Raw genomic sequence first — 16,174 nt, 5'->3', positions numbered from 1 at the left:
CGGAGGGCCGCTCTCCTCTGGAGGGGCTTTTCTTTTAGTGTGCCCTAGTCTGGTCATCTCCTCTCCTGGTGGTGGGCTGCTGCTGACACCATAGATTTTTGTTTTTGATCAGTAGACAGTGATGTAGGGCTGCAGGCGCCGAACTTGGGCTTTGTCAGTTGTGGTTATTGTATTGTTTGTTTCTGTATATATTGTATATATGGGTTTGGGTGGAGGTGTTAGGTTGGGTGGAGGGAAAAGGGGGGAGGTTGGTTCATCTTGTGGGACACTGGTTATTTGGGTGAAAAACTGGCACTGCCTGATCTGTCCTATGGACATGGACTGAGGCATGAGACGCAGGACCAGCTCTCAGGTCAGTGCCGGGGAGGGACTGGTGGGCTCGAGTGTGGGGTGCTTAGTTTAATCTTGTATATATTTGTATAATTAGTGTTTATTTTATATTAAAATTTAAAAAAAAATGTACATAATAGTTTGTATATATTTTTGTCGGCTATTGTTTATTTGACTTATTATATTGTTATTATTTTGTTTGGTAACCGGACCTGATGTCAAAGTGTAAGTAGTTATTATTCTGTATATATGTATAATATGTGTGTGAGGAGATAGGGAGCGGCCGGACCAGTTTCATTATAGTGATTATTTTCTGGTTTATATTTTTGTTATTATTATTGTTTTGTTTTTCATTTTTATAATAAAAAGATCTACAGGATGTAACTCAGGATCAGTACAGGATCAGTAATGTAATGTATGTACACAGTGACTGCACCAGCGGAATAGTGAGTGCAGCTCTGGAGTATAATACAGGATGTAACTCAGGATCAGTAATGTAATGTATGTACACAGTGACTGCACCAGCAGAATAGTGAGTGCAGCTCTGGAGTATAATACAGGATGTAACTCAGGATCAGTAATGTAATGTATGTACACAGTGACTGCACCAGCAGAATAGTGAGTGCAGCTCTGGAGTATAATACAGGATGTAACTCAGGATCAGTAATGTAATGTATGTACACAGTGACTGCACCAGCAGAATAGTGAGTGCAGCTCTGGAGTATAATGCAGGAGGTAACTCAGGATCAGTAATGTAATGTATGTACACAGTGACTGCACCAGCAGAATAGTGAGTGCAGCTCTGGAGTATAATGCAGGATGTAAATCAGGATCAGTAATGTAATGTATGTACACAGTGACTGCACCAGCAGAATAGTGAGTGCAGCTCTGTAGTATAATACAGGATGTAACTCAGGATCAGTAATGTAATGTATGTACACAGTGACTGCACCAGCAGAATAGTGAGTGCAGCTCTGGGGTATAATACAGGAGGTAACTCAGGATCAGTAATGTAATGTATGTACACAGTGACTGCACCAGCAGAATAGTGAGTGCAGCTCTGGGGTATAATACAGGATATAACTCAGGATCAGTAATGTAATGTATGTACACAGTGACTGCACCAGCAGAATAGTGAGTGCAGCTCTGGAGTATAATAGAGGACATTTTTGAGGATCACTTTTGATATTCAGTCTGAGCCTCTTGTTTATAGTGACATTCTGTGTAATATTTGTGGCCGTTGCCTCTTTTCTTTGTGACCATAGAACAGCGGAGGAGTACCCATTTTAGCCGAATGCATGTGATCTGTCGCTCAGGTTCGTATATAGAGGTAATGTATGAGATGATGTGATATACAGGACGGGCGCTCCGGCCTCCTCTGCAGTTTGTGCTCATGTTGGGCCAGGATTAGTTCTGAGATGTAAATATCCTGTTTTTGGCTAATCCCTGCATTAATCCAACCGACCTTCACATAAACATTATGTTCTCTTTGTCTGTCCGGCTCCTCGTGCCTCATTTATTCCTCCCATCCGGCACCTCGTGCCTCATTTATTCCTCCTGTTCGGCCCCTCGTGCCTCATTCTTTCCTCCTGTCCGGCCCCTCGTGCCTCATTTATTCCTCCTGTCCGGCCCCTCGTGCCTCATTCTTTCCTCCTGTCCGGCCCCTCATGCCTCATTCTTTCCTCCTGTCCGGCCCCTCGTGCTTCATTAATTCCTCCTGTCCGGCCCCGAGTGCCTCATTCTTTCCTCCTGCCCGGCCCCTCGTGCCTCATTCTTTCGTCCTATCTGGCCCCTCGTTCCTCATTCTTTCCTCCTGTCCGGCCCCTCGTGCCTCATTCTTTCCTCCTGTCCGGCCCCTCGTGCCTCATTCTTTCCTCCTATCTGGCCCCTCGTGCCTCATTCTTTCCTCCTATCTGGCCCCTCTTTCCTCATTCTTTCCTCCTATCTGGCCCCTCGTGCCTCATTCTTTCCTCCTATCTGGCCCCTCGTGCCTCATTCTTTCCTCCTATTTGGCCCCTCATGCCTCATTGTTTCCTCCTGTCCGGCCCCTCGTTCCTCATTCTTTCCTCCTGTCCGGCCCCTCGTGCCTCATTCTTTCCTCCTATCTGGCCCCTCGTGCCTCATTCTTTCCTCCTATCTGGCCCCTCATGCCTCATTCTTTCCTCCTGTCCGGTCCCTCGTGCCTCATTCTTTCCTCCTATCTGGCCCCTCGTTCCTCATTCTTTCCTCCTGTCCGGCCCCTCGTGCCTCATTCTTTCCTCCTGTCCGGCCCCTCGTGTCTCATTCTTTTCTCCTATCTGGCCCCTCGTGCCTCATTCTTTCCTCCTGTCCGGCCCCTCGTGCCTCATTCTTTCCTCCTATCTGGCCCTTCATTCCTCAATCTTTCCTCCTATCTGTCCCCTCGTGCCTCATTCTTTCCTCCTATCTGGCCCCTCGTGCCTCATTCTTTCCTCCTATCTGGCCCCTCGTTCCTCATTCTTTCCTCCTATCTGGCCCCTCGTGCCTCATTCTTTCGTCCTATCTGGCCCCTCGTTCCTCATTCTTTCCTCCTGTCCGGCCCCTCGTGCCTCATTCTTTCCTCCTGTCCGGCCCCTCGTGCCTCATTCTTTCCTCCTATCTGGCCCCTCGTGCCTCTTTCTTTCCTCCTATCTGGCCCCTCATGCCTCATTCTTTCCTCCTGTCCGGCCCCTCGTGCCTCATTCTTTCCTCCTATCTGGCCCCTCGTTCCTCATTCTTTCCTCCTGTCCGGCCCCTCGTGCCTCATTCTTTCCTCCTGTCCGGCCCCTCGTGCCTCATTCTTTTCTCCTATCTGGCCCCTCGTGCCTCATTCTTTCCTCCTGTCCGGCCCCTCGTGCCTCATTCTTTCCTCCTATCTGGCCCCTCATTCCTCAATCTTTCCTCCTATCTGGCCCCTCGTGCCTCATTCTTTCCTCCTATCTGGCCCCTCATTCCTCAATCTTTCCTCCTATCTGGCCCCTCGTGCCTCATTCCTTCCTCCTATCTGGCCCCTCATTCCTCAATCTTTCCTCCTATCTGGCCCCTCATTCCTCATTCTTTCCTCCTATCTGGCCCCTCGTTCCTCATTCTTTCCTCCTATCTGGCCCCTCGTGCCTCATTCTTTCCTCCTAACTGGCCCCTCGTGCCTCATTCTTTCCTCCTATCTGGCCCCTCTTGCCTCATTCTTTCCTCCTGTCCGGCCCCTCGTGCCTCATTCTTTCCTCCTATCTGGCCCCTCGTGCCTCATTCTTTCCTCCTATCTGGCCCCTCATTCCTCAATCTTTCCTCCTATCTGGCCCCTCGTTCCTCATTCTTTCCTCCTATCTGGCCCCTCGTGCCTCATTCTTTCCTCCTGTCCGGCCCCTCGTGCCTCATTCTTTCCTCCTATCTGGCCCCTCGTGCCTCATTCTTTCCTCCTATCTGGCCCCTCATTCCTCATTCTTTCCTCCTATCTGGCCCCTCGTGCCTCAATCTTTCCTCCTATCTGGCCCCTCGTGCCTCATTCTTTCCTCCTATCTGGCCCCTCATTCCTCAATCTTTCCTCCTATCTGGCCCCTCGTTCCTCATTCTTTCCTCCTATCTGGCCCCTCGTTCCTCATTCTTTCCTCCTGTCCTACCCCTCGTGCCTCATTCTTTCCTCCTATCTGGCCCCTCGTGCCTCATTCTTTCCTCCTGTCCTACCCCTCGTGCCTCATTCTTTCCTCCTATCTGGCCCCTCGTGCCTCATTCTTTCCTCCTATTTGGCCCCTCGTTCCTCATTCTTTCCTCCTATCTGGCCCCTCGTGCCTCATTCTTTCCTCCTATCTGGCCCCTCGTGCCTCATTCTTTCCTCCTGTTTGGCCCCTCGTTCCTCATTCTTTCCTCCTGTCCTGCCCCTCGTGCCTCATTCTTTCCTCCTATCTGGCCCCTCGTGCCTCATTCTTTCCTCCTATTTGGCCCCTCGTTCCTCATTCTTTCCTCCTATCTGGCCCCTCGTTCCTCATTCTTTCCTCCTATCTGGCCCCTCGTGCCTCATTCTTTCCTCCTATCTGGCCCCTCGTGCCTCATTCTTTCCTCCTATCTGGCCCCTCGTGCCTCATTCTTTCCTCCTATCTGGCCCCTCGTGCCTCATTCTTTCCTCCTATCTGGCCCCTCGTGCCTCATTCTTTCCTCCTGTCCTACCCCTCGTGCCTCATTCTTTCCTCCTATCTGGCCCCTCGTTCCTCAATCTTTCCTCCTATCTGGACCCTCGTGCCTCATTCTTTCCTCCTGTCCTGCCCCTCGTGCCTCATTCTTTCCTCCTATCTGGCCCCTCGTGCCTCATTCTTTCCTCCTATTTGGCCCCTCGTTCCTCATTCTTTCCTCCTATTTGGCCCCTCGTGCCTCATTCTTTCCTCCTATCTGGCCCCTCGTGCCTCATTCTTTCCTCCTGTCCTACCCCTCGTGCCTCATTCTTTCCTCCTATCTGGCCCCTCGTGCCTCATTCTTTCCTCCTGTCCTACCCCTCGTGCCTCATTCTTTCCTCCTATCTGGCCCCTCGTTCCTCAATCTTTCCTCCTATCTGGACCCTCGTGCCTCATTCTTTCCTCCTGTCCTGCCCCTCGTGCCTCATTCTTTCCTCCTATCTGGCCCCTCGTGCCTCATTCTTTCCTCCTATTTGGCCCCTCGTTCCTCATTCTTTCCTCCTATCTGGCCCCTCGTGCCTCATTCTTTCCTCCTATCTGGCCCCTCATTCCTCATTCTTTCCTCCTATCTGGCCCCTCGTGCCTCATTCTTTCCTCCTATCTGGCCCCTCGTGCCTCATTCTTTCCTCCTATCTGGCCCCTCGTTCCTCATTCTTTCCTCCTATCTGGCCCCTCGTGCCTCATTCTTTCCTCCTGTCCGACCCCTTGTGCCTCATTCTTTCCTCCTATCTGGCCCCTCGTGCCTCATTCTTTCCTCCTATCTGGCCCCTCGTTCCTCAATCTTTCCTCCTATCTGGACCCTCGTGCCTCATTCTTTCCTCCTGTCCTGCCCCTCGTGCCTCATTCTTTCCTCCTATCTGGCCCCTCGTGCCTCATTCTTTCCTCCTATTTGGCCCCTCGTTCCTCATTCTTTCCTCCTATCTGGCCCCTCGTGCCTCATTCTTTCCTCCTATCTGGCCCCTCGTGCCTCATTCTTTCCTCCTATCTGGCCCCTCGTTCCTCATTCTTTCCTCCTATCTGGCCCCTCGTGCCTCATTCTTTCCTCCTATCTGGCCCCTCGTTCCTCATTCTTTCCTCCTATCTGGCCCCTCGTGCCTCATTCTTTCCTCCTGTCCGACCCCTTGTGCCTCATTCTTTCCTCCTGTCCGACCCCTCGTGCCTCATTTTTTCCTCCTGTCCGGCCCCTCGTGCCTCATTTTTTCCTCCTATCTGTCCCCTCGTGCCTCATTCTTTCCTCCTATCTGGCCCCTCGTGCCTCATTCTTTCCTCCTATCTGGCCCCTCGTTCCTCAATCTTTCCTCCTATCTGGCCCCTCGTTCCTCAATCTTTCCTCCTATCTGGCCCCTCGTTCCTCAATCTTTCCTCCTATCTGTCCCCTCGTGCCTCATTCTTTCCTCCTATCTGGCCCCTCGTGCCTCATTCTTTCCTCCTATCTGGCCCCTTGTGCCTCATTCTTTCCTATCTGGCCCCTCGTGCCTCATTCTTTCCTCCTGTCCGGCCCCTCGTGCCTCATTCATTCCTGCCGTTGGGCCCCCCGTGCCTCCCCGCTGACCCCGCACCTCTCCATCCATTCTACACATGATGACACCTTTTCCCCTATTCCCCACTATTCGTTTATTGGTCGCTTTAACCCTCGCTTTGCCGGCCCCACCTGCCCCTGCGATGGAGGCGTCGTGTGGTTGGAGCCTCGCAGCAATGGCTCCACCTCTCCCCTGTCTCTGGGGGGGCTGCACACAGACCTGTGCCCCCTTCCCCATAACACGGGAGCCTGTGATGCTTCCCAGCTGGGAATCCCTTCTGTCTGACAGCGGAGGGGGAGGACGGTGAGGAGGAGGAGGAGCAGCGGCATCAACAAGCAAGACCAGGCACAACACCATCCGTCTCCTCCAGCATCCCCTGCTGCCTTCTCTCCTAATAAGGGGATGCCTTCTGGAGGAGACGGCCCCGGCTCACTGCCAGCCCCACACTAGAGCACGCGTCCTGCACCCTGCCAGAGGAGAGCGACGTAGTCTTCGGCCAGGGGGCGCCCGAGCAGGTGGCAGAAAAATACACCCCGTCACCCGGATCCGAGGGCTCTGACCTCCCTCCCTTGCACGCTCACCACCGATTCCCGCCTTCCCTAACGAAGGATCATGGAATAATAGTGCCGCCAGCACCCAAGGCCACTGGGATATCGCCATCAGCGCCGCTATACGGATCGCGTGCTGGAACGCACGGGCTTTATCCACCTGAAGACCACCCTGCGGGACGGAACAAGTGCGCCAGGCTCAGGACGGTCACCGGCATCCTCTCCTGGGGAAGTTTCTTGGGCAGCCTCTCGCGTGGCCGTTGCCCCTTGTGGCCAGAAGTCACGACCTTCATGATATCTTAGGGTGGGCACCTGGCATCCCTTAGAGGGTCGTGCCGACAGGTGCATTTCCTTTGTGTGCCCCCACAGCCGATAGCATTGAGCGTTACCCTACAGGTGATAGTGTGGGCACCGCAGGCCTGTGCCCTATGCCCTGTGGATATGATACCCTGACTGCGGACCACGCTGAGGGCGAGGAGGAGGGCGAGGGTCGTGCTAATAATAGGAGCAGATAAGTGTGAGCCGATGTGGCCGGCATGACCGCCAGCTCCTGGGATGAATGCGCTGCCAGCCCTGACTTCTATTGTCTGATTATACTGCTGGGTGAGGCTTAAAAGGGTTAACAGCGCCCCCCACCCCCGGCACACGTGCAGATGAGCCCCAGTGATTGGCATTGAGAGTCAGCGGCTGATTTAAATACAGGTGCCGGGCGGCAGCAGCAGGTGCATGGGCATTGCCTGGCATTATAGGATTGCAGGCTAAACCCTCCTCGTATATTACCCGGCCCCAGGTGAGAGATTAGCAGTTACCAATGAGCCACAAGAAGACCACGGGCATCGGGTAGCTGCACGGCTGAGGTTGACACTCCGGCAATACCTGCTTCTCCCGGAGCGTGGGACTCTTGGGCGCTGCCCCGTGGCACCGTGGACCTCTCTATGTTCCCCTTTCTGGATCTACTTTGTTTGAATCGGACTCAGACATCTTACGTGTTGTTTTAGCGGTGGCACCGCCAGCCTTCATGTGATCGGCGAGGAGGAGGATAGACGGCAGCAGCGACCCATGGGATAAGGATGCCTGTCCGAAGAGGTCACGTCGCCCCTCAGAACACCTTCCTGGACACCATTATACGCAAATTCGAAGGACAAAGTAAGAAATGGATTCTTGTTGGTTCTCATCATAAGATGTTCATGTGTACGGTGTCCCTACATGTGATTTACCCATAACGGACCATGTGCAGGGAGTCCCTACATGTGATGTATCCATAGCTGATCATGTGTGCGGGGTCCCTACATGTGATGTACCTATAGCCGACCATGTGTACGGGTTCCCTACATGTGATCTATCCATAGCCAACCATGTGTACGGGGTCCCTACATGTGATGTATCCATAGCTGACCATGTGTACGGGTTCCCTACATGTGATGTATCCATAGCTGACCATGTGTACGGGGTCCCTACATGTGATGTATCCATAGCTGACCATGTGTACGGGTTCCCTACATGTGATGTATCCATAGCTGACCATGTGTACGGGTTCCCTACATGTGATGTATCCATAGCTGACCATGTGTACGGGGTCCCTACATGTGATGTACCTATAGCCGATCATGTGTACGGGGTCCCTACATGTGATGTATCCATAGCTGACCATGTGTACGGGGTCCCTACATGTGATGTATCCATAGCTGACCATGTGTACGGGGTCCCTACATGTGATGTATCCATAGCTGACCATGTGTACGGGGTCCCTACATGTGATCTATCCATAGCCAACCATGTGTACGGGGTCTCTACATGTGATGTATCCATATCTGACCATGTGTACGGGGTCCCTACATGTGATGTATCCATATCTGACCATGTGTACGGGGTCCCTACATGTGATGTACCCATAGCCGATCATGTGTACTGGGTCCCTACATGTGATGTATCCATAGCTGACCATGTGTACGGGGTCTCTACATGTGATGTATCCATATCTGACCATGTGTACTCTCTACATGTGATGTATCCATAGCTGACCATGTGTACGGGGTCCCTACATGTGATGTATCCATAGCTGACCATGTGTACGGGGTCTCTACATATGATGTACTAATAGCTGACCATGTGTACTGGGTCCCTACATGTGATGTATCCATAGCTGACCATGTGTGCGGGGTCCCTTCATGTGATGTACCCATAGCTGACCATGTGTACGGGGTCTCTACATGTGATGTACCCATAGCCGATCATGTGTACGGGGTCCCTACATGTGATGTATCCATATCTGACCATGTGTGCGGGGTCCCTACATGTGATGTACCCATAGCTGACCATGTGTACGGGGTCTCTGCATGTGATGTATCCATAGCTGACCATGTGTACGGGGTCTCTACATGTGATGTACCCATAGCTGACCATGTGTACGGGGTCTCTACATGTGATGTACCCATAGCCGATCATGTGTACGGGGTCCCTACATGTGATGTATCCATAGCTGACCATGTGTACGGGGTCCCTACATGTTATGTAATCATAGCTGACCATGTGTACGGGGTCCCTACATGTGATGTACTCATATCTGACCATGTGTACGGGGTCCCTACATGTGATGTACCCATAGCTGACCATGTGTACGGGGTCCCTACATGTGATGTAATCATAGCTGACCATGTGTACGGGGTCCCTACATGTGATGTACCCATAGCTGACCATGTGTACGGGGTCCCTACATGTGATGTATCCATAGCTGACCATGTGTGCGGGGTCCCTACATGTGATGTATCCATATCTGACCATGTGCGCGGGGTCCCTACATGTGATGTACCCATAGCTGACCATGTGTACGGGGTCCCTACATGTGATGTATCCATATCTGACCATGTGTGCGGGGTCCCTACATGTGATGTACCCATAGCTGACCATGTGTACGGGGTCTCTACATGTGATGTATCCATAGCTGACCATGTGCACGGGGTCTCTACATGTGATCTATCCATAGCTGACCATGTGTACGGGGTCCCTACATGTGATGTATCCATAGCTGACCATGTGTACGGGGTCCCTACATGTGATGTACCCATAGCTGACCATGTGTACGGGGTCCCTACATGTGATGTATCCATAGCTGACCATGTGTACGGGGTCCCTACATGTGATGTACCCATAGCTGACCATGTGTACGGGGTCCCTACATGTGATGTACCCATAGCTGACCATGTGTACGGGGTCCCTACATGTGATGTATCCATAGCTGACCATGTGTGCGGGGTCCCTACATGTGATGTACCCATAGCTGACCATGTGTGCGGGGTCCCTACATGTGATGTACCCATAGCTGACCATGTGTACGGGGTCCCTACATGCTATGTACCCATAGCTGACCATGTGTACGGGGTCCCTACATGTGATGTACCCTTAGCTGACCATGTGTACGGGGTCCCTACATGCTATGTACCCATAGCTGACCATGTGTACGGGGTCCCTACATGTGATGTATCCATAGCTGACCATGTGTGCGGGGTCCCTACATGTGATGTACCCATAGCTGACCATGTGTACGGGGTCCCTACATGTGATGTACCCATAGCCGATCATGTGTACGGGGTCCCTACATGTGATGTATCCATAGACGACCATGTGTACGGGGTCCCTACATGTGATGTAATCATAGCTGACCATGTGTACGGGGTCCCTACATGTGATGTATCCATAGCTGACCATGTGTACGGGGTCTCTACATGTGATGTACCCATAGCTGACCATGTGTACTCTCTACATGTGATGTATCCATAGCTGACCATGTGTACGGGGTCCCTACATGTGATGTATCCATAGCTGACCATGTGTACGGGGTCCCTACATGTGATGTATCCATATCTGACCATGTGTACGGGGTCCCTACATGTGATGTATCCATAGCTGACCATGTGTACGGGGTCCCTACATGCGATGTAATCATAGCTGACCATGTGTGCGGGGTCCCTACATGTGATGTACCCATATCCGACCATGTGTACGGGGTCCCTACTTGTGATGTGCTAATAGCTGACCATGTGTACGGGGTCCCTACATGTGATGTAATCATAGCTGACCATGTGTACGGGGTCCCTACATATGATGTATCCATAGCCGATCATGTGTACGGGGTCCCTACATATGATGTACTAATAGCTGACCATGTGTACGGGGTCCCTACATGTGATGTAATCATAGCTGACCATGTGTACGGGGTCCCTACATGTGATGTACCCATAGCTGACCATGTGTACGGGGTCCCTACATGTGATGTACCCATAGCTGACCATGTGTACGGGGTCTCTACATGTGATGTACCCATAGCTGACCATGTGTACGGGGTCCCTACATGTGATGTATCCATAGCTGACCATGTGTACGGGGTCCCTTCATGTGATGTACCCATAGCTGACCATGTGTATGGAGTCCCTACATGTGATGTACCCATAGCTGACCATGTGTACGGGGTCCCTCCATGTGATGTACCCATAGCTGACCATGTGTACGGGGTCCCTACATGTGATGTACCCATAGCTGACCATGTGTACGGGGTCCCTACATGTGATGTATCCATAGCTGACCATGTGTACGGGGTCCCTACATGTGATGTACCCATAGCTGACCATGTGTGCGGGGTCCCTTCATGTGATGTACCCATAGCTGACCATGTGCACGGGGTCCCTACATGTGATGTATCCATATCTGACCATGTGTGCGGGGTCCCTACATGTGATGTACCGATAGCTGACCATGTGTACGGGGTCCCTACATGTGATCTATCCATAGCTGACCATGTGTACGGGGTCTCTACATGTGATGTATCCATAGCTGACCATGTGTACGGGGTCCCTACATGTGATCTATCCATAGCTGACCATGTGCACGAGGTCTCTACATGTGATGTATCCATAGCTGACCATGTGTACGGGGTCCCTACATGTGATGTATCCATAGCTGACCATGTGTACGGGGTCCCTACATGTGATGTACCCATAGCTGACCATGTGTACGGGGTCCCTACATGTGATGTATCCATATCTGACCATGTGTGCGGGGTCCCTTCATGTGATGTACCCATAGCTGACCATGTGTACTCTCTACATGTGATGTATCCATATCTGACCATGTGTGCGGGGTCCCTTCATGTGATGTACCCATAGCTGACCATGTGTACGGAGTCCCTACATGTGATGTACCCATAGCTGACCATGTGTATGGGGTCCCTACATGTGATCTATCCATAGCTGACCATGTGTACGGGGTCCCTACATGTGATCTATCCATAGCTGACCATGTGCATGGGGTCTCTACATGTGATGTATCCATAGCTGACCATGTGTACGGGGTCCCTACATGTGATGTATCCATAGCTGACCATGTGTACGGGGTCCCTACATGTGATGTACCCATAGCTGACCATGTGTACGGGGTCCCTACATGTGATGTATCCATAGCTGACCATGTGTACGGGGTCCCTACATGTGATGTACCCATAGCTGACCATGTGTACGGGGTCCCTACATGTGATGTACCCATAGCTGACCATGTGTACGGGGTCCCTACATGTGATGTACCCATAGCTGACCATGTGTACGGGGTCCCTACATGTGATGTATCCATAGCTGACCATGTGTGCGGGGTCCCTACATGTGATGTACCCATAGCTGACCATGTGTACGGGGTCCCTACATGTGATGTACCCATAGCTGACCATGTGTACGGGGTCCCTACATGCTATGTACCCATAGCTGACCATGTGTATGGGGTCCCTACATGTGATATACCCATAGCTGACCATGTGTACGGGGTCCCTACATGTGATGTACCCATAGCTGACCATGTGTACGGGGTCCCTACATGTGATGTATCCATAGCTGACCATGTGTACGGGGTCCCTACATGTGATGTATCCATAGCTGACCATGTGTACGGGGTCCCTACATGTGATGTACCCATAGCTGACCATGTGTACGGGGTCCCTACATGTGATGTACCCATAGCTGACCATGTGTACGGGGTCCCTACATGTGATGTATCCATAGCTGACCATGTGTACGGGGTCCCTACATGTGATGTACCCATAGCTGACCATGTGTGCGGGGTCCCTACATGTGATGTACCCATAGCTGACCATGTGTACGGGGTCCCTACATGCTATGTACCCATAGCTGACCATGTGTACGGGGTCCCTACATGTGATGTACCCATAGCTGACCATGTGTACGGGGTCCCTACATGCTATGTACCCATAGCTGACCATGTGTACGGGGTCCCTACATGTGATGTATCCATAGCTGACCATGTGTGCGGGGTCCCTACATGTGATGTACCCATAGCCGATCATGTGTACTGGGTCCCTACATGTGATGTATCCATAGACGACCATGTGTACGGGGTCCCTACATGTGATGTAATCATAGCTGACCATGTGTACGGGGTCCCTACATGTGATGTATCCATAGCTGACCATGTGTACGGGGTCCCTACATGTGATGTATCCATAGCTGACCATGTGTACGGGGTCCCTACATGTGATGTATCCATATCTGACCATGTGTACGGGGTCCCTACATGTGATGTATCCATAGCTGACCATGTGTACGGGGTCCCTACATGTGATGTATCCATAGCTGACCATGTGTACGGGGTCCCTACATGTGATGTACCCATAGCTGACCATGTGTACGGGGTCCCTACATGTGATGTACCCATAGCCGATCATGTGTACGGGGTCCCTACATATGATGTACTAATAGCTGACCATGTGTACGGGGTCCCTACATGTGATGTAATCATAGCTGACCATGTGTACGGGGTCCCTACATGTGATGTACCCATAGCTGACCATGTGTACGGGGTCTCTACATGTTATGTACCCATAGCTGACCATGTGTACGGGGTCTCTACATGTTATGTACCCATAGCTGACCATGTGTACGGGGTCCCTACATGTGATGTATCCATAGCTGACCATGTGTACGGGGTCCCTTCATGTGATGTACCCATAGCTGACCATGTGTACGGGGTCCCTACATGTGATGTACCCATAGCTGACCATGTGTACGGGGTCTCTACATGTTATGTACCCATAGCTGACCATGTGTACGGGGTCCCTACATGTGATGTATCCATAGCTGACCATGTGTACGGAGTCCCTACATGTGATGTACCCATAGCTGACCATGTGTACGGGGTCCCTACATGTGATGTACCCATAGCTGACCATGTGTACGGGGTCCCTACATGTGATGTACCCATAGCTGACCATGTGTACGGGGTCCCTACATGTGATGTATCCATAGCTGACCATGTGTACGGGGTCCCTACATGTGATGTACCCATAGCTGACCATGTGTACGGGGTCTCTACATGTGATGTACCCATAGCTGACCATGTGTACGGGGTCCCTACATGTGATGTATCCATAGCTGACCATGTGTACGGGGTCTCTACATGTGATGTACCCATAGCTGACCATGTGTACGGAGTCCCTACATGTGATGTACCCATAGCTGACCATGTGTGCGGGGTCCCTACATGTGATGTATCCATAGCTGACCATGTGTACGGGGTCCCTACATGTGATGTACCCATTGCTGACCATGTGTGCGGGGTCCCTTCATGTGATGTACCCATAGCTGACCATGTGTACGGGGTCTCTACATGTGATGTACCCATAGCTGACCATGTGTACGGGGTCTCTACATGTGATGTACCCATAGCCGATCATGTGTACGGGGTCTCTACATGTGATGTATCCATAGCTGACCATGTGTACGGGGTCCCTACATGTGATGTATCCATATCTGACCATGTGTACGGGGTCTCTACATGTGATGTATCCATAGCTGACCATGTGTGCGGGGTCCCTACATGTGATGTATCCATATCTGACCATGTGTACGGGGTCCCTACATGTGATGTACCCATAGCTGACCATGTGTGCGGGGTCCCTACATGTGATGTATCCATAGCTGACCATGTGTACGGGGTCCCTACATGTGATGTAATCATAGCTGACCATGTGTACGGGGTCCCTACATGTGATCTATCCATAGCTGACCATGTGTACGGGGTCCCTACATGTGATGTACTCATATCTGACCATGTGTTCGGGGTCCCTACATGTGATGTACTCATATCTGACCATGTGTACGGGGTCCCTACATGTGATGTATCCATAGCTGACCATGTGTGCGGGGTCCCTACATGTGATGTACCCATAGCTGACCATGTGTGCGGGGTCCCTACATGTGATGTATCCATATCTGACCATGTGTGCGGGGTCCCTACATGTGATGTATCCATATCTGACCATGTGTGCGGGGTCCCTACATGTGATGTACCCATAGCTGACCATGTGTACGGGGTCCCTACATGTGATGTATCCATATCTGACCATGTGTGCGGGGTCCCTACATGTGATGTACCCATAGCTGACCATGTGTACGGGGTCTCTACATGTGATGTATCCATAGCTGACCATGTGTACGGGGTCCCTACATGTGATCTATCCATAGCTGACCATGTGCACGGGGTCCCTACATGTGATGTATCCATAGCTGACCATGTGTACGGGGTCCCTACATGTGATCTATCCATAGCTGACCATGTGTACGGGGTCCCTACATGTGATGTATCCATAGCTGACCATGTGTACGGGGTCCCTACATGCTATGTACCCATAGCTGACCATGTGTACGGGGTCCCTACATGTGATCTATCCATAGCTGACCATGTGTACGGGGTCCCTACATGTGATGTATCCATAGCTGACCATGTGTACGGGGTCCCTACATGCTATGTACCCATAGCTGACCATGTGTACGGGGTCCCTACATGCTATGTACCCATAGCTGACCATGTGTACGGGGTCCCTACATGTGATGTACCCATAGCTGACCATGTGTACGGGGTCCCTACATGTGATGTATCCATAGCTGACCATGTGTGCGGGGTCCCTACATGTGATGTACCCATAGCTGACCATGTGTACGGGGTCCCTACATGTGATGTAATCATAGCTGACCATGTGTACGGGGTCCCTACGTGTGATGTACTTATATCTGACCATGTGTACGGGGTCCCTACATGTGATGTATCCATAGCTGACCATGTGTGCGGGGTCCCTACATGTGATGTATCCATATCTGACCATGTGTGCGGGGTCCCTACATGTGATGTACCCATAGCTGACCATGTGTACGGGGTCCCTACATGTGATGTATCCATAGCTGACCATGTGTACGGGGTCCCTACATGTGATGTACCCATAGCTGACCATGTGTGCGGGGTCCCTACATGTGATGTACCCATAGCTGACCATGTGTACGGGGTCCCTACATGCTATGTACCCATAGCTGACCATGTGTACGGGGTCCCTACATGTGATGTACCCATAGCTGACCATGTGTACGGGGTCCCTACATGCTATGTACCCATAGCTGACCATGTGTACGGGGTCCCTACATGTGATGTATCCATAGCTGACCATGTGTGCGGGGTCCCTACATGTGATGTACCCATAGCCGATCATGTGTACTGGGTCCCTACATGTGATGTATCCATAGACGACCATGTGTACGGGGTCCCTACATGTGATGTAATCATAGCTGAC

The 16,174-nt window shown here is 51.7% G+C and overlaps 1 protein-coding gene across 1 annotated transcript in view; it reads left to right on the top strand.

Moving 5' to 3' along the window:
• Window positions 1-6,231: 6,231 nt before the first annotated feature.
• Window positions 6,232-16,174, top strand: part of LOC141264609 (voltage-gated inwardly rectifying potassium channel KCNH2-like) — a 64,550-nt gene continuing 54,607 nt past the window's right edge. The window contains exon 1 of the mRNA XM_073676887.1: window positions 6,232-7,704. Within this exon, the coding sequence (XP_073532988.1) occupies window positions 7,629-7,704 (76 nt within the window). The 5' untranslated portion in view covers window positions 6,232-7,628. The remainder of the gene's footprint in view (window positions 7,705-16,174) is intronic.

Source organism: Phyllobates terribilis, unplaced genomic scaffold, assembly GCF_046119375.1.
Source record: "Phyllobates terribilis strain yellow unplaced genomic scaffold, ASM4611937v1 Scaffold_4__5_contigs__length_816908805, whole genome shotgun sequence".
Classification (NCBI taxonomy): Eukaryota; Metazoa; Chordata; class Amphibia; order Anura; family Dendrobatidae; genus Phyllobates; species Phyllobates terribilis.
Note: the sequence above shows the minus strand (reverse complement) of the source record. Positions and strands in the feature narration are given on the sequence as shown.